The sequence below is a fragment of the Hipposideros armiger genome, unplaced genomic scaffold, assembly GCF_001890085.2.
Source record: "Hipposideros armiger isolate ML-2016 unplaced genomic scaffold, ASM189008v1 scaffold_461, whole genome shotgun sequence".
Lineage (NCBI taxonomy): Eukaryota > Metazoa > Chordata > Mammalia > Chiroptera > Hipposideridae > Hipposideros > Hipposideros armiger.
In genome coordinates this window covers 255,208-275,086 of record NW_017731811.1, presented here as the reverse complement: position 1 = coordinate 275,086, position 19,879 = coordinate 255,208, and the positions used below count along the sequence as shown (strand labels likewise).

General features: G+C 46.6%; 1 protein-coding gene across 1 annotated transcript in view; it reads right to left on the bottom strand.

Moving 5' to 3' along the window:
• USP7 (ubiquitin specific peptidase 7) overlaps window positions 1-19,000 on the bottom strand; it is a 64,290-nt gene extending 45,290 nt beyond the window's left edge. The window contains exon 1 of the mRNA XM_019666142.1: window positions 18,883-19,000. Coding sequence (XP_019521687.1) covers window positions 18,883-18,970 — 88 coding nt within the window. The 5' untranslated portion in view covers window positions 18,971-19,000. The remainder of the gene's footprint in view (window positions 1-18,882) is intronic.
• Window positions 19,001-19,879: the final 879 nt, after the last annotated feature.

Sequence of the window (19,879 nt, the reverse complement as noted above, 5' to 3'; positions counted from 1 at the left end):
TATATTTTAACACATTTGTATTTAGAAACAATGTATATATTAGATAGTAGACAAGTTATTCATAGTTTAAATATTAAATTTTAAAAACAGTTTAAAAAAATAAAAAATAAAAAAGGTACAACCAAAATATTGCCCAAGCATGACGCCACCTCAATGGCCCTTAGAAGCTGTGCCGGAGAAGGGAAAAGCGGGTGCACCCGCTGCCCCTTTGGAGTCAGGGGGAGTGGGAATCCTGGAAGAGCCCCAGAACAAAACCTAAACAATTTGTGGCCGGGAAGGCCAATTTACACCTGGCAAAAGGCAGCTTCCTCTCATAAACGCCTGGATTTTCCTTAAAAACTATTTTAAAAGACAAGGCAGTTTGGGAGGGGTATGGGGTGTGGGTGAGGTCAGAGGTACAGAGATTTTAAACAAGCTCTTGTGCTAATTCCAAGTGAGTGCTTTTATTTGAATAAAACCACCAACAGAACCACCTAGGCAGAAGACAAAATTGTTTCTGGTTTGCTGCTGTTGTTTTAACCCCTTGGTGTAAGCAGGCCAGCATGCAGGTTTTACCCTCCTTCTGAGGGGGCCCATTTGGGATTTTAAAGGAACACCCACATTCAAGGCCTTTCGAGAAAACAAGTGGCCAAAGAAGTGGTTTAAAAGTTCCTGGAAGACTAGTTTACCAGTGGTAGCAAAGAAAATCTCATCTTATGTTTAAACAATTTTTTAAAGGAGGGGGAGTGGGCTCTTCAGCCACAGAGCAGTAGAGACCCTGAACATCTTTGATGCGCTGGCAATGTCCCTTGTGAAAACTGGACATTCAACAGGTAAGGTCACGGGCACAGGATGCACACCGTGTTCACACCCGGGGAGACTGAACATAGTGAAAATGTCAGTTCTCCCCAAATTAACCTGTATGTCTGAACACCATTCCAACCACATCCCAGCAGGATTTTTTTTATACCTATAAACAAGCTGATTCTGAAATTTAAATGGGAAGGTAAAGGAAATAGAGTAAAACAACTTTGAAAAGAACACAATTTGAGGAATTATACTACCTGATTTTTAAGCTTCAGTCATCAAGACCACCAGTGTTGCATTAGGAAAGGGACGGACAGACCAACAGAACAGGTGAGTCCAAAAACAGACCCACATGAATGTTACTAGTATTTGATTTGTGACAAAGGTATAAACAATTCAATGGGAAAAGGAGAGTCTTTTCAACTAATGGTAAAGGAACAACTGGACATCCACAGGCCAAAACAAAGAATCTCAACCTCGTGGCTTATACAAAAATGAACTCCTGGGCCGGCCGAGTGGCGCGATGATTAAGAACTCGCTTGGGATGCCAGAGGGCCCCGGTTCGGATCCCACATATGAGGGCCAGTGACACTGCCCTCCACAGCTAAGATGCTGAACAACAGCTCAACCTGGAGCTGGGCTGCCATGAGTCGCCGGCGACGGCGTGGGCTGCAGCCTCTGTGGCAGTGGATTGCCATGGGCTACCGTGTGTGGCCAGCAGCCAGCGTGAGTGGCCAGCAGCCAGCGTGAGCGGCCAGCAGCCGCAGTGAGCGGCCGTCCAGAAGCCGGCGACTGATCTGCCTCGCCAGAGAAGAGCGCAATGATGGTGCCAACTTGGGCCAGTGAAGCAACGTCCTCCACAACTAGATTGAAGAACAAAACGACAGCAACTTGTCTGTTCCCCGTTCCCCAGTTCCCCAGCACTGTTCCCATCCCCCCAATTCCCCAATTAAAAAAAAAAACCTTAAAAAAAAAAAAAATGAACTCCTAATGGATCATAGGTGTAAATATAAAATTTAAAACTAATACTTTTAGAAGAAAACACGTGGGATGGGGCAAAGACTTCTTAGTCATAACATCAAAAGCAAGACCCATAAAATAAAATTTTAATAGACTGGACTTCATTAAAACTAAAAAGTTCTGCTCCAGAAAGGCACTGGTAAGAGAACAGACAGACAAGCTACAGATGGGGAGGACATATTTGCAAATCACCGATCTCACAAAAGGATTTGTATCCCAAATATATAAAGAGCTCTCAAAGCTTCATATAATTAAAAAATAACCCACTACTTGAAGAGCTACTTGAAAGAGGATATAGTGATGGCAAATAAACACATGAAAACATGTTTAACCATTAGCTGTTAATATATGCAAATTAAAACTATAATAAGATACCACTACTCAACCTAAAAGGGATGACTAAAATTAAAAACACTGACAGCATCAATTGCCAGCAAGGAGCTGGATGGCTCATACACTGAGGATGGGAATTCAAGATGGCACAGGCACTCAGGGAGACAGCTCGGCAGTTTATAAAGCACACCTTACTCTAGAGAAATGAAAACTTACACGCACACAAAAAGACCTATACATGAATATTTAGTGGCTCTACTCGTAACTGTCAAAACCTGGAGGCACCCAGATGTCCTTCAGTGGGAATAGGGATAAATAACAGGTGTGTCCATACAATGGAATATTGCTCGGCAATAAAAAGGATCAAACTGATAACATCTAACTTGGATGAATCTCAAAGGCACTGATCTGAATGAAATGAGCCAGAAAAAAACTTACACGCTGTATGAGTCTATTTACATGACATTTGCAAAATGACAAAACTGTAACGGATAGAGAGCACGTCAGTGGTGGCCAGGGGTCAGCATTAGGTGGAAGATGTGATCACACAAGAAGGGCACAAGGGAGTTTTGGGGGGGATGAGGGAACTAACTGTTCATGTCCTGACTGTGGTAGCAGTTACAAATCTATAATGTGTTACCAGTCATAGAACCACACCCCCAGGTCAATTTTGCTATACAGTTAATTTAAGAGACAAAAGGAAAAAAAAACCCAAAAGCACCTGTAGGGCAAGGAGGAGAAAAATAAATGATTTACTAATGACTCTTTAAATAAATACTGCTTTGGTATATGGTTTCAAAGCTTTTAACTACTTGGGAAAAGATAACTAAAAGATTTTTAGAAGATATAGGGTCTGACTCTTTTTGCCCCAAGGCCTTTAAGTGGTATTGTACAAAGGAGTACACAAACGTTTGCATCAAAACTTGTGTTCTTTTGGGAGAGGAGTTCCAAATGTTAAAAGAGCCAGGAAAATGGGAGGTCAGAATAGAATGGAAAGAAAATATCTACTGAAATATTGGCTTCATAACACACACATACTCTGCTCCAGTGAATTCAAGTACATAAATAAGGTGAGCTGTTTACAAGTAACATTTAAATTCCGACTGATTTCCTAAAGAGTTCCAACTGTTCCACACAGGCTACTGGAAAATGGAGAAAATGGGGGGTGGGGGTGGGAATACAAACAGAATAAATATCAGTAAGTGGGATACTGGCTATCGTGAATGATTAGAAAGCAAAACACTCACAAATTACTTCTGGTTTAAATGCCCTCTCCTTGAATTCTCATGAAATATCTGTTACTCATCTTAACAGGGCCATCTTATATACACCTTTAAGTGGAAAAAACATTCTGGCCTCCGTTCCCCAATCCATAGCACGTCCCCACTGCAGGGACCATCCAACACTGCCCGTTCTCCCTCCCCATGGCACTGGGTGCTGCAGAAGTGGACAGCTCGCTGCTGGGGATGACTAGCCTGCCATGAATTACCATCCAAACCACCTCCACCCACTGGGCCAAGGAGTATTAAGACAGTTACATACAGAACAAAAGTCACTCTGCTCTCTCTGTCCCAATGATCTTTCTGCAGTTAGAACTACAGCTCTGGGCCAGCCGAGTGGCTCGTTGGTTAAGAGTTGGCTTGGGAGCGTGAGCTCTCAGCAGCAGGGCCCCGGTTCAGATCCCACATGGGCCAGTGACACTGTGCCCTCTACAGCTAAGATGGTGAACAACAGCTCAACCTTGAGCTGGGCAGGTGTCAGCTACTGTGAGTGGCTGGCAGCCAGCGTGAGCCGCCATGAGAGGCCATCCAATGGCCAGCGACCGATCTGCCGCACCCGGGAAGAGCGCAATGATCACAATACCAACATGGGCCAGTGAAGCAGTCCTCCACTAGACTTAAGAACAAAAGGACAGCAACTTGTCTGTTCCCCTTCCCCAGTGCTGTTCTCCTCCCCCAATTCCTCAATAAAAAAAAAATAAAATAAAATAAAAAAAAAAACTACAGCCCTATCCCAAATTAGGCTAACAGCACGAGGCTGCTACACATATGAATGTAATGTGTTAAACACTTACACTCAGTTTTTTTAATGTAACTGTAATGATGAAATATGTCAACATTTAGAAGATCTGCATAGCATTCAGTGAATCAGTATTTTCCAAGTGACCAACGAATATTAGAAAAGATGCATTCAAAGTACAAGATAAACCAATGAGTTTTAATATAACAGAACATGAGACGCTAATTCACAGTTTCAAACTGCTATTAACTTTAAGAAGCTGCCACGCTTTGGTGTAGCATCAAAGAACTGCCACAAGTATCTGAAATGGCTCTTAAAAGTCCTGCGCCCTCTTCTAACTTATGATGCCTCTGTAAGCTGGGTTTTCTTTATATTTCCACTAAAATTACATTGCAACTGACAGAAGCAGATGAGCATCCAGCCGTCTTCTATGAAGCAGACAATAAAGGAAATTTGCAAAAATGTAAAAGTGCCATTCCTTATTTTTTTGTTTTGAAAAGTAATTATTTCCCATAAAGTGTGTTATTTGTGTTACCACGTAATGGTTTATATTTTTAAAATGAATAACTAAGAATGGTCTCAGTTTTCCGTTTTAATATGGCAAACAATAATAGCTATAACCTACCTACCCTAAAGCTCTTTGGGGTTCTCATTAATTCCAAACTGTAACAGGATCCTGACAACAAAACTCAAAGTCCAAAGACCAGACTGACTGGTGGATTTGTGGTGTGCTGCCTTAGCTAAGCTGGAATTACAGGCCCCTCCCTGCAGACTTCCCACTGCGGAGACACTGCCAGTGATCAAGAGGGCGGAAATAAAGGAGCCCCACATTCCTTTATACCTGGGGGTTTCTCTGCCTTGTGTGCGCCTGGCTTTGTGAGACCTACAGCACCTGAAGTGCATGCGGTTCTTCCCTTGCAGACTGCATGCCTGATAAATTTCAGCTCCAGCACCAGACCCAGAACCCAGGCTGTCAGCTCCCACAGCAGTGCACGGCGAAATCTAGTCAATTCCGTTAACATCTCTGCTGCTACTCATGCTCTGAACGGACCCTCAACTGACACAGGTGCCCTCATCCTGTGCCACCCAGTTAATTCAATTTGGTTGTGAAGCCCATTCATAACCACACACAAGTTCCAAGTCCCTTATAAAAAGTGAATAAAACCTATTACAGAGACAGACTCTTGAGAGCCTTTACTTCTTTTTGATCCAACGTAAATTGAGGTTCCACAGACAGAACAGTGTTCCGCACTAACCAGGGATGAAGCACTGATGCCTGCTACAACCTGGATAAACCTTGAGAACATTATGTTCGGTTAAAGAAGCCAAATACAAAAGGCCACATAGGTATGCATCTGGACACATATGAAATGTCCAAAACAGACAGATCCAAAGAGAAAATAGGTTGGGGGTTGTCTGGGGCTTGAGGGGAGAACAGGGAGTGGAGTGCCCTAAGCAATACAGCATTTCTTTTTGAGGTAAATGAAAATGTTTGAAATTTGACTGTGTTTATGGTTACACAACTGTGAATAAGCTAAAATCCACTGAATTATACACTTTAAATGAGTGAATTGTGATGTGAATTATATCTCAATATAAGCTGCTGCGAACACATTTTAGCAAAAAGACTTATAGAAGGGAGCTGCAAATCTAACCCTATAAACTGTGACCAAAGCAGGTAAAATTAAGGTTAATTGAAACTAAAATGTAAAAATGCAACACATTTGATTATCTGGTACTATGTGAGGAGAAACTAGACTGTTCAAGGCTTAGAAAACCTTGGTTGCCTGGGGTCGCTGCTCTTCTGACCCAGACCTAAGGTGGGAGAAAGCAAAGCAAAGCAACACAGCATGCTGTGTCAATTACAGCATAATGGATATGCCCAGCAAACACAGAGAAGGTGCCTCTATTTTCATCAGCCCAGAAACCTCTGGCACTCTCATCTCAAATTCCCCTGAACTCAAATCCTAACCATGCCTCGCAGCCCACTGCCGAGTACCACTTCACCAAGCCTTCAGCTTCCCCACCGCCTGATGTGATCTCTCTTCTTCTCAACTTCCAGAACCCTATCTCTTCACCCCTTGTGGCATTCATCACTTTCTATCCTGCATTAATTATGCATGTGCATGACCCATCTATATCCTGCTGACTTTCCTTAAGCACAAAGACATCTTAGCACATTTCCACCTTTGTCACCCCCCTCCCCCAGTGCCTGAAGCAGTGATTGCCAGAGGACCAGCAGGTAGTCACCATGCTGAGCCTGTTTGGGGAACTTTCCTCCTAGCTCATTACCGAAGAAAATGCTTGGTTTTCCATTCTTCTAAACAATCCTGTTCAAGGCACAAAGCCCGCCAGAAAGGCAAAGCTAAACTTTCTGCGACCATGCAGATGCTCTGCTGCCACGCTGTCCAATACGGAAGCCACATGTAGCTACTGAGCCCCTGAAATATAGTTAGAGAAACTAAGAAAGCGTTTCATTTTAATATAAACCTAATCAGCCACGAGTGGCTAGCGGCCACAATACTGGACAGTGCAAGTCCAGAAATCACTTCATCCGGTGGAGCCTGGGTTTTTTCATCTGTCGGGGTGGGGATGTAATAAACAAACACTTTCTGCACTAAAACAAAATCATACAACCAAGTGCCCTCTGATATCAACAGACCCAAAATGAAAACAGTATTTTGGGAAAAATAAAGTGTGTTTTTTTTTAACACATCTAGGACGGGGCATTTAAATTGTTTAAATGCATGTTCCCGGGGTTTAAACCATTGAAATCAACTTTTATACTGTGTTTCTTTAAACATTTATAACAAATTCGCTATTTTTGTGAACTGAAATTTTCAGGAAATACTCACCAAAGACCCTAGTAGTGCTTGAGGGTGTGATACCTCTGGAAACATTCCTGTTTAACGTATAGATGCAAATCTGCGTCACTGGTCGGTCACCAATTTAAAAAATCATAGGACTTAACGTCATCACAGGAGAAATTCGATTTCAATACTGACCGTAACAGAAAGCATTCAGATTTGCAGCAGTAATTCTCCTCTCCCCAAACCCCCACCCTCAAGGTAATTAATAACCGACTTTAGAATAATCCTGGAGACTTTTAACAGATCAGCAAGGACCACACTTTTCACATCACAATCCCTGTGAACTAGGTGCTGAAGGAAGCGACAACCACCTGTCACTAATTCGCACTGCCGGGTCTGAAACACAGAAGCAGCGCAACTGGTCACCACGCACCTTGAAACTGCATTAGTCACATCAAGGACCACGTGCAACTCCCTTCACCACTAGAAGCCCACGGATCACTTCACTTATTCGCATCCTCTCCAGACACCCCAAATCGATTTGCTTGAAGGGGTAGACTTTGCCAACCCACTGCTCATCACATTGGCAGTTACCATTTGATGTCACCATTTGTTCTGTGGACAGCTGCACTCCTGACCAGGTTCCTTGAGGCCAGAATTTGGGTCTCTCGTCTTCCTATTTTTACCCTACAGAAACTCATACACAATCGATGGCCGATAAATATCCTAAATCTATTACCTGCACCATGACTGAAATCACCCATCTGATGCAGTCTACTCTTAGAGGAAACCACAGAAATCTAAGCACCCTTTACTCACACCATGCACAGGAGATGGGGCTTGCGGTTGCATTGTGAGAGCAGAGGGGCCATTCAGAAAAACTAAAACCAAAAAGGCCACATTTATTTACTTAAGTTTTCTTTAACCAGTGACTTAATAGGCAAGACTGACATCAAACCAAGTGAGGTTTTCTGTATATTTAAAACTGTTTTGCTATAGTTTTTGACTGCTACAATCACTTTACCAACTAAACATGCTTCCCAAAGTTGCCTATGAAGATAGATATCCTATTTTAAAAATCCCTGTCAGAAAAAGAAGCCCCAAGGGAAAAGATTCAAAGTATGCCACAAACACGATAGCACACAGCTAGCTAGAAGTCGGTGTAGCAAGAAGGCTGGCCCTTCACATCACCTCATTCCTTTCAGCCTCTGCCCAGTTAAGGGATCCCCAGGCTCTGGTACCTCTGACTGAGCCCGTCTTCCTCCCATCTTATGAGAGCTGCTGTCTTAAGAAAGAAACTAGCGCCGGCAGAGTGGCGCATTGGTTAAGAGCTGGCTTGGGACGCCAGAGGGACCCGGTTCAGATCCCACAAATGAGGGCCAGTGACACTGACCTCCACAGCTAAGATGCTGAACAACAGCTCAACCTGGAGCTGGGCTGCCATGAGTCGCCAGCGACGACGTAGGCTGCAGCCCCTGCTGCAGTGGGTTGCCATGGGCTACCGTGTGTAGCCAGCAGCCAGCGTGAGTGGCCAGCAGCCGCAGTGAGCAGCCGTCCAGAAGCCGGCGACTGATCTGCCTCGCCCAGGAAGAGCGCAATGATGGTGCCAACTTGGGCCAGTGAAGCAACGTCCTCCACAACTAGACTGAAGAACAAAAGGACAGCAACTTGTCTGTTCCCCTTCCCCCAATTCCCCAGCGCTGTTCCAATTCCCCAATAAAAATCTTTAAAAAAAATAAAAATAAAAACAATGTACTCTTCCTAGAAATAAAGATTTAAAAAAAAAAAGAAGAAGAAACTAATTGATTTAGACAACAGGGAGAAGAAAAACACAGCTGCTCAGGGGTCCAAAACAGAACAGGGAGCAGCCAGGGTCATGCCATGTGGGGGCTTCCTTGTCTGTAGTGGTGGTGTGGCGACAGGACCTAAGTGGCCGAGGTCTATACCTTGGTTCAATCCTGAGCTAACCCTGTAGGTCCACAGAACTGGGTACTGTGAAATGCAGCAGGCTTGTGCCCTCAGCCCCAGCTGACAAGATTCGGGCCTTCTCCATGTACCCACAGCCCTACCCTGACTGGTTTGCTTTGGGGCTGAGTCATTTCAGCTCGAGATCTTACTATAACATGTTACTGAATACCTAATTCAGTTACTTCGATCCTCAGAGGGAGGCACCTACCTTCAAAAGCTCATACTATTTGGTTTAGTGTCTTCCGCCGCCATATTCCACTTGCTGAACTGTAGGGGCGGCCCTAGCCAATTTTGGCAGTGAGCTACTTTCTATATTCAAAGCTTGTGGTGAACCACACGAAAACGTTCAGACTAGGAAGCCCAACTGCAGCTTACCACTGTGGGGTGGTGAGGAAAGAAACGTGGGAGAGGGCAGCAGGGGTGTCTAAGCCGAGAAAGCAGTGACCACTGCCTTTATGACTCATGGTGTCCACTGGCTCTGATGAATTGCAAATGGCTGGGTTCAAATCCCATCACTGACCCTGAGAAATGCAACTTGCTCAGTGCCTTGTTTTCTCTGCTGTAAAACGGAATGATGCTGTACCTATTTCAGTGTCATAGTAGAGCGTGATGGGGTTAATACAGGCACAGCCCGCACATCACACGACGGGGCCGAGTGAGGAGTCCTCAGTGACGATGAGTGCCCCGCACTCATCCAGCCTCTAAGCAGTCTCTCAAGTTCAAGGCCAGGTATATTTGTTGGACGGCTTCTTACTCACCTGCTTAGATCCTGTATTAGTTCCTGACTGCTGCTGGAACAAATGACCACAAACTTCATGGCTTAACAATACACACTATTCTTTTACAGTTCTAGAGGTCTGAAATCTGAAAATGGGGCACCCTGGGCTCAATTCGGGGTGTTGGAAAGGCTGTGTTCCTTTTGGAGGCTCAAGGGGAGAATCTGTTTTCTTGCTTTTTCCAGTTTCTAGAGGCTGCCTGCATTCCTTGGCGCCTGCATTCCTCCATCTTTAAAGCCAGCGAGGGCTGTCTCACACCACACTCCACCACACTCCGACCCTCTTCCATGTGGAAGGACCCTCGTAATGACAGTGGAGCCACCTGGATAATGCTGGCTCATCTCCCTATCCAGGGATCCTTAATCACATCTGAAAAGTCCCTTTGCCATGTAAGGTGACATAGTCACAGTTCCAAGGTTTAGGACATGGACCCCCTTGGGGGCCATTATTCTGCTGACCACAGACCTTCAACCACCAGTCAGAGGCTTGCAGGTCCCTATCCCATCCAGCTTTCTACTGCTCCCTCCTCTGACCACTCCGGCCCACACCCCCACACCCCTACACACACTTTCCAAACTCAGCTGTGTCACCTCCTCTGCGAAGGAAGCCTCCCTGACCCGCCCCTTCCTGTGGCTCGGCCACCGCCCCTCCCCCATTCCATCAGAGCCCTCCACTGAGGCCTCCCCTGCACATGTTTTACCAGGTGCCTTCACACTATGAGGCGGTCAAGTCCAGGGGGGCGGCCACCACTGCCCCCGCCTCAGTTGGGAGGTGTCTCATAAATGTCTGCTTGAGGAACAAAAGCCCCGCACCAGGCTTTGGGGGCGCCACAGCAAAGACAGCTCTGCGGCCACTAGTGCGCCGCCACAGTCAGAGAAGCAAGACCCGATCCCTGTGCATATGGAAAGCAGGCAAGCCGAAGGGGTGGGGCTAAAACCACAGGTGCCCTGTACACCGTGGCACAGGTGCTTCTCTGCGGAGCCGCCAAAACAAAGAACAAGCACAGAAACTTTTCAGCAATTTGACCTTCCTGCAACATCCAAGTGTGGGCCCACTGGGGTCGGCTGGGTTGTCAAACTTGCGTGTCACCAGGACATTAGAGCTAGGAAGACTTTTGAGTTAGTGTATTAACTGCACCCCAAAAGTAGATATAACCCAGAATCCATTTCTTTCAATGAAAGATAATGTAGCTGTAAGAGTATAAGCTATAGTTGAAGCCATCTACAGATAAATTGTGGAAAATCGCTTTAAGGATCTCTGCCATTGTCATCGCCACCTCTGTAGCACTGGATTCACAAGAGCATCAGTGCAACACTTTAGATAAACAACATCCTCTCCGAGGAGCAGAGCAGGAAGCAAGATTATTTGTTACTTCAAAAACTATTCGTAAGCTGCGTTCTTCAAAGTGTGCATGTAGGCTCTAATATAGGAATTGTCACAGTGTTTCTTTATATTAATGGCCTATACACACACTTTCAACGAACATGTACAGTTTCTGCAATTCTCCCCGTTCTTCCTATGTACATCTGTTCTAAGTATAACTGCTGAAAGGGAATTTTGTTGAATTTAATTCCAGGACACGCTGGAACACTTTCCAACACTCGACGTGACACTAATGCAATCAGAAACACCTTCCAGCCGAGGACCCAGCCGGCTGCTTCGGCCATCGTTGGCCGCTGACACCTTCGGTGTCGATAGACGTGCTCTGTATTTCACTGGGCCAGGTGGTGGCCACCGGCACACGTGGCACTGGAGATGCAGCTAGTCGGGTGAGGAATGGGATTTTTAATTCTATCTTAAACTTAAAATCGCCGCCACGCAGCTGATGGCTGCCACATTGCACAGCACCGTAAACCCTTCGTCTTCTTACCCCCACACAGCCTCTTCCCCTGCTCCCATATGAAAATGAGTGGCTTTCCGGAGAAAGATGGGACTGAAGTAGGACAACAAACTCAGTTTATTCTCATCAGTACCAGCAGCAGGAAACCTGGAGGGCTTCAGGGAAATGAGGACTCGTTCCGGCTAGAGCAGACCAGCCAGACACCACACTAACCAGGAGAAGCAGCCCTCGGCCACCCCTGCTCCTAGTCCTGATGGGGACGGACAGCCCCAAGGCTGGGGCTCCAAAGGCCACAGCAACCCTCATTCCACCAGCTACTTCTGAGGGCGTTCTGCAGGTCAGGCATTACAACCCCTATCTGTTCACCTTCTAAGTCCTCACGAGTTCTAGATGTAAGAGAAAAAGGCTGAGACTCGGAGAGAATTCTGGTAAATGTCTATGATGGTTAGAAAACAGTGGAATGTTTTTAACCCCTTTACACACAGCTTGACTGAATAATTTCTCCTCTAAGCTGATATAAACTACAACTGTAAGACGCAAACCCTTCAAAATTACCTACCCTATCATTTAAAAGAAGGAGCTGGACTATGCAACCATATAAACATGTTAAGGAGTGTTACATGTACTTGTTTTACAGTAGCAATTGCACAGGATCAATTAAGAGCCTTGAAATATGTATTCCCCAAAGTCATATTGATGAAATGTACTTGCAACTCTAGTAAATGGCCTGTAAGTCTTTTTATAAGGGGCCGTAGAGTGGCAGGGTCTGCTCAGCCTCCACATTAGAGCAATGCCATGTGGTTTCCCTTGGAAAAGCCCCTCTTAACTCTTTCTGCAAGTCCCAGGAGTGGAGTAGCAGGAGGGATAGCCAAGAGAGGATCGATTACCACCCAGACACCTGTGGCTACACCCTGGGGTGTGATCTCGCTCTACAATGCAGGTCACCCTAACACATACTCGTACAACTGCTTTCCAAACCAGAGGCCAGTTAAACAACTTATTGCGAGAGCAAGGCCTTCCCCCGGTCGATATTCTAGGGGCTGATACACAAGACATTGCCTTCCCAGTATTAGCATGTCAGGAAAACCAATTTAGTCATTGGCGTGGAATCAAAACCGAGGGAGGGCCTAGGTTTCGAATATTCTATGCCAGGCAGGAAAAGTCAGGTAGAACCATTGTGGTCACACAAGGTATGGTATCTGAATGGGTTCCGAACCTCTTTCATGGGGCAGCTGTCCTCTCTGCCTTCCGGAAGAAAAAACCATGGCCGTCTACACCAAGTGTGGGGCCCCAAAGCCTTCTCTATAGCTTTTAGAGTCTCAATGATCCAAAACGAAGGAAGGACCACCACCACCTTGAGATTCAGACAAACCACTCACTCACATTTCAAACATTTAGTAAGATAAAGCTCCTGTCAATCAGATAGATACTTGGGCTCTTTGAAAGGACACTTAGGCATCTCTGAATATTAACAGCTGTTACCTCACAACGGTGGTCCCCACACCCCAAGAGTTGACCAAGAACTGAACTGGCTACAACCCAGTGTATGCACAGCCTAGTGAGGCCCCAACCAGCACCAGGCAGTGAGCCATCCATCGCGGTAACCCCAGTGTGGTCTTCTAGTCCCAGCTCGTGTCCATCCAACAACGCAGACAATGCCGCTAATACTCAGGGTACGTTCCCCCACAGGCCCTCTTTCTTGCTAGTCTCACACTCAGTGGTATCACCAAGTTCTGCAAGCATTCAGCTCTTGCCCAGGTTGGTGTATTTCCCTACATTAGAAACTTTCTAATTGCCTCCATCCCCAACTCCCAAGCTTAAATCACCAACCCTCAGGAGGAAGCCTGCTTCTCTTCAAGAGAATTTCAACACGTTTGACTTCTCATTAGCCAAGGCATGTGTTAACTCAGTAGAAAAACGGCATAACTAACTTTCTTGCCTACGCATGACACTTCAAATCCTGCTTCCTCCAACTTTCATAAGTCCAAATTAGTTCAGAGCAAGTTTATGAAGCAGGTGACATTTAACATTGAACTGTGTCACAGTACACGTCAAAAAATACCTTGTTACAACTCTTGGCCTCCAGAGTAAAATTTCTTGGCCTTGGAAATCAAGCAGAAGTACCCAGGCTACATACCCGTCATCCAAAAACCAGCAACAATAACACAAACACATTTGAAAATACTCAAAAGAAACCTTCAGTGATTTATGAAAGTCTATCGATGTCCTTGTCTGGGGAACAAGATTTTCCTTCCAAAAGGATCAAAAATGTCATTTGAAGCAACTTATGTTAAAAGCAATAAAACTGAATTAGCACTTATCAAAGAATATTGGTTTATGGCTTCGGCACTCTTCACAACACCCTACCAGCCAGCCATCTCCTACACTACCTCAGAATTGCTATTTCCTGAAGGAGTACCTCCCATGAGTACATTTCACAAAAAAGGAACACAAGATGGTCACCTTCAGCACAAACAACCCAACCGTGAAAAAGTCGGGTACATGGTGGCCACCCCACAGGTAGAACATGGGGCAAAAGGTTGACATAGCTCTTACACAAGGCAAGTGGTTGAGGCGACCAGAAAGGTTTAGGGGAGAAGGTGGCATCTAAATGAATTCTGAACCTCTTTCGTGGGGCATCTGTCCTCTCTGCCTTCCAGAAGGAAAAACCATCGCCGTCTACACAAGTGTGGGACCCAAGAGCTGGTGCTGTACCCATGCAACACAAGTGTGTGTGTGCTGGAAGCCTGAAGCACAAAGGAGACTGGGCCCATCCCGAGGACCCTGACGGCCCAATCTGGCCGTGCAACTTCCCCTCTACAGGGAAGGCAGCACACCTGAATCCTTGTAAGCAGTGCGGTGGGTGACATGGCCAAGCCTTCCGGGGGCCGTCCATTTTCATAGCCGTGTGGGATTCAGGAAGGGTGGAGGCAGAGACCAGTAAGAAGACTATTGCAAAGTCCCAGTATGAGGCAACAGGGGCCGCGCGCAGGGTGCAGTGCTGGAAAACCAAAAGGGCTTGGTAACATGATGTGGGGGTCCAGAGAAAATTCAAGGCTGACTCCCAAAGACCTGCCTGCTACAACCTGATTCTCAACCTCAAGTCCGTCACTAGATGCTCTAACACTAGGGCAAGAACAAGAACGCTCTTGTCAAAGACTAGAGCTGACCAAATTTCAGTACCAGCGTCTCCTCTATTTCCATTAATTTCTCTTAAAATATTTCTACCTTTAGCCTTAAATACTGAACTAAGCACATCAAGCCCAGGATTCCATAAATCATGTTGCTTAGCTCGAGGCTGATTATGTTTTCTTTCTAGTCCACACTAGGATGTAGTTACCCTAGGTCATTGTTGCATACTACCGAAAATGAACCTGTCCCAGCTGGGTTTGCCAAGCTTCACTCTTAACTGAAGTTCACATACCTCTTCCTCGGGTGCAAAGGTTTTACCATTACAGCAACACCACTGATTGACTGCACATGTCCCATGCTCCCAACTCTGTTCCTGGCACTCTCCACCTGCTTTGTGCCTTCACCCTCACGACCTTGTGAGATAGGGTTGACCTCCTTCTTGAGGATGTAGAAACTGAGGCACCAAGAGCTCAAGCATGAGGTCACACAATTATGAAACAGCAAAATCCAACTCGGGCCTGGTCCTAAGCCTGTCCTCTTGGTCACCGAGCTGCCTACCTTGAGTTTTCACTCAAACGGCCTCTTTCTCCCTTTCCACAAAACTGATGCCAAAAAAATAAAAATCAAGCAGGAAAAGTATATACTTTCTCCCCATATTTGCTGTTATCAATCTTTTATTTGTTTACAGATCATCAGTCAGTAGCCTGAAAGAGTGAGGAAGGCTGATGCCTATGGAAGTAACTTTCAATCCTATCAAAACCTGACAGGCTCAAATCAGATTAGATATTTCTAAATTTGGCCTAATTTCTTCTGTGTTTCTTCTGGGTTCTCCGAGTTGATGTTAGCTTTGTAGCTTCGCAAAGAGTTCTCTTACCAACCCAAGCTAATGTGAGAGGAAAATCAATATTCTCACATTATTTGATTTGTCTTGTTACAGTGCTATTTGAAAAGGAAATGTTTTAGATACAGTAAAATGCACAAGTTTGGTTTATCTGGTTGCACGTGTACAAGAGAACTCACTTTCCACTCCCAAGCCTGCTTTAGCAGAAAAGTAACTTGAAACTCCACCTACCCACACAAGTTTGAAAGAAAAAGAAATCCACCACTGCTGCCCCCCAAACTAAAAAACATGGAAGGCAATGGTCAATTCTTTTCAGAAACTGCAGATGACTAACTCATTGATGTGCTCCCAGCTTGGTGTTTTGGGAGCAGTGGTCTGAGTGCTGTGCAAAAGTCAAACAAGACTGCCTGTCCCCATTAGTTTCAGAGATTACACCCTGACACAGACACTGCTCACAAGGGCAGAAGAACCACACCAGGGAGCAAACATGAGGATATTTACATTTGTGCTAGCCAGTCTATGCAGCAGAAGCAAGGCCTTGGGAAAACTTCCTGTTGACAGGGTATAACACAGACCAGATTATCACCTCTCCAAGTACTCAAAGGGCAGCAAGGTCTGTGCAAGTCATTCTTTCAGCCTCTTGGCCTGCACCGCCTCTGAGTTAGACAGTGAATAAATAAACTGCCAAGCACATTCACTCCTGACCAGACCTAACACCACCACCACCTCCACAGCTCTATTTGCTTGCAACACGCCCCCACTTGAAACGAGAGATTGGCTGCTTCAGGCATTACAAGAAGCATGTGGTCCTCACCCCAATGAAATGCCAACATCTCCCCGTCTTTTCCCCTCTGCCCTTCATGATTCATATAACTTTCCTAACTGCTCAGAACGAGACATTTTTAACATAACTAATCCTGAGCACTTTTATTCTCCAGTGGACATGCAAGGACTGCAGAGTTCAGTCAAGAACAAATGCTAACCCCAACAGAGTGGAGAAGGAGAGGGCAAACTAACATGGACCTCTTGACAGGAAAAAACCACCAACCAAACCAGTCTCCTTCGAAACCACCCAGCCCAGGAAGGGCGGCCGGAATCTCCTCATTGACAAAGCCTTCCCTCCCTCAAGCTGATCAGAACCCCGAGTTTCCAGCTGCTGATTCTATTGGAATCAAGGCAAAGACACTAAACAGGTGCAAGTCACTATCACAGCCTGGCACATGGAGCCAACCAGACGTGATATGCACTAAATCCCACCCTGCTGGCTTTTTAATAGGATTCTTTCCCTCTTCCTGATCCTAAACTACAATATATAAACCCAGCACATTTTAAGAGTGGGAAGGCTAAGCAAGGCTGAAATAGACTTCCTAAGACATAGGCAGCTTTTTAAACCACACAGCTATGGGTGCTCGCAAGGTGTTGACGACCATAAGCCCAACAAGACAAAATACCTTCTGAATGATCAATCTGGGACAGAGACCCACTCAAAAGAAACAAGTTTCTTACATTTAAGGAATCCGCGTTAATAACTGCAACCTTTGTCATCCAATTTGAGATCCTAGTAAATAAATCTGCAGGTGAATGATTTTACGGGAGACCTTTCCAATGGAAGCCCTGATATGAAACAAATCCATGAGAAAAGAACGCAGTCTTGAAAGCACACATGAACTTCTGAAAATTCTTCCACCACCATGCAACACTCTCTAGTCTTACAGAAAAGTCCTTGAAACTTGTGGCATGAGCATTTCCCCAAAGACACAGGTTCTGGGCCAGAGACTCTTCAGTGATGACCAGGTTCATTAATTCTCGCTCGTGTTCCAAAACACCTGAAAAGTGGTAAGATGACGTACGTGGGAAATTGATGTGCTAGCACTACTGGATTTTTGTCCCGACTGGGTGATACTCGAAAAGGAAACTGGAAAGCAACCCCTTTTGTTATGTGGCATCAAAGGAATATGCAAAATTATCTCAGCAACGTATTCCTTCAGCTAGCTGGTTTAATAACACTTGCCAAAAGCTCTGCGAAGTGACTGCCTGGCTGGGGCCAAGTGAAACAGAGCCCGGTCCTTGGTGTGGTCCTTGGCGTGGTCTGTTCTCCTGTCCCCCATTACTGCCACTGTAAGTACCACTGGGAAGCGCTTCCTGCGGGCATCTCTGCCACTTGGCCTTTTGCAATCTGGAAAGCCGGTTTTTCACTCAACATCCAATTATTGGCAGTTAAGTGATTCACAAGGAACTACCAGTCATGGTAAGTGGTCCCACCAACCAGTGCATAGCGCCCCACACGTGGAGCCACCCCACAGGACAAATGCTGCTCTCCCTGAGCTTCCTTAGTGCCTCCATTCATTTATGCAAACCAAGATCGCTTGCTGAAAGCAAAACAAGAACAAAACACTCAATGCAGGGTTCATTCGGGTGCCCTCTTTTGACTCCTGCCTGTCTGACTCCTCAAGGTGTACGGAAATGGTCTTTTAAAGGCAACTTTGACTTCAGCCTTTTACGTACTTGGCGCCATGAGACATGAAAGGTGCTCCCAAAGACCAAGTCGGCTTGAGCTGTGTCACTCAGGGGCCCCTTTACATCAAACCTTTGTAACCAACCTTCTATCGCCGAGTCCAGCACCTTGGAAAAGTGCTGCCACATGGGCGGACCATACAGTTAGTTACCTTGGGAGTCCCAAGTGGATGCAGGCAGCCAGGGGTGGCGGGGCTTTCGCGTAGTTTCAAACCCACACCTGGCCGGATGCTGACTGCACCGCACGCAGTCGGGGACCCAGACTCCCCCAAAAGCAGTTAACTCGGAAATCAGGAGCGCCTGGCTCGGAGCTCGGGGCCAGTGCAAAGGCTGAGAACATCTGAGCTCCTGGCAGGTGTTTCAAAATGAAGCCGGACGCTCGCAAGCGCCGAGCTAACAGAGGCGACCTGGGGGGACCGCCGCTGGACCCGACCCAGCTGGCTCTCCGGGGGAGCAAGCGAGGTGCGGGCGAGCCCCGCGTCCACAGGGGTCGAGTCCCCTTGCTTACCTGCCAGGGCCAGGCCGGGCCAACAGGCCCAGGGGACGCGGGACACGCGGGACGGGCCCAGGAGCCCGGCTCCCCCGCAGCGAGAGGACGCCTGCGTCCCTCCGCGGCCGGAGCGCCCTGCTTTACACGTCCCGGCGCTTTGTGGCGGGGAGGCCGCCCGGGGCCTGGACAATGAGCCGACCCTGCCCGCGGGTCCCGCATGACGGTGCAGCCTGGCCGGGCCGGGCCAGCCGCCCGGGCCTGTTTAAAGATGGCGAGCCCCCCGCGTGGCTCCCGCGGCTCCCCGGCCACAATGGAAGGCGCCCCGGCCCCGCCGCCGGCGCCCGCGGCCTCACCTTCCATCTCCATGTCCTCGGGCTCGCTCAGCTGCTGCTCGCCCGCTTTCTGCTGCTGCTGCTGCTGCTGCTGCTGCTGGTGGTTCATGTCGGCCGCGGCCTGGGCCTCGCCTGCGGCCGGGGGTCTTCTGGGTTCTCCGAGTTGATGTTAGCTTTGTAGCTTCGCAAAGAGTTGGCTGAGACTCGGAGAGAATTCTGGTAAATGTCTACGATGGTTAGAAAACAGTGGAATGTTTTTAACCCCTTTACACACAGCTTGACTGAATAATTTCTCCTCTAAGCTGATATAAACTACAACTGTAAGACGCAAACCCTTCAAAATTACCTACCCTATCATTTAAAAGAAGGAGCTGGACTATGCAACCATATAAACATGTTAAGGAGTGTTACATGTACTTGTTTTACAGTAGCAATTGCACAGGATCAATTAAGAGCCTTGAAATATGTATTCCCCAAAGTCATATTGATGAAATGTACTTGCAACTCTAGTAAATGGCCTGTAAGTCTTTTTATAAGGGGCCGTAGAGTGGCAGGGTCTGCTCAGCCTCCACATTAGAGCAATGCCATGTGGTTTCCCTTGGAAAAGCCCCTCTTAACTCTTTCTGCAAGTCCCAGGAGTGGAGTAGCAGGAGGGATAGCCAAGAGAGGATCGATTACCACCCAGACACCTGTGGCTACACCCTGGGGTGTGATCTCGCTCTACAATGCAGGTCACCCTAACACATACTCGTACAACTGCTTTCCAAACCAGAGGCCAGTTAAACAACTTATTGCGAGAGCAAGGCCTTCCCCCGGTCGATATTCTAGGGGCTGATACACAAGACATTGCCTTCCCAGTATTAGCATGTCAGGAAAACCAATTTAGTCATTGGCGTGGAATCAAAACCGAGGGAGGGCCTAGGTTTCGAATATTCTATGCCAGGCAGGAAAAGTCAGGTAGAACCATTGTGGTCACACAAGGTATGGTATCTGAATGGGTTCCGAACCTCTTTCATGG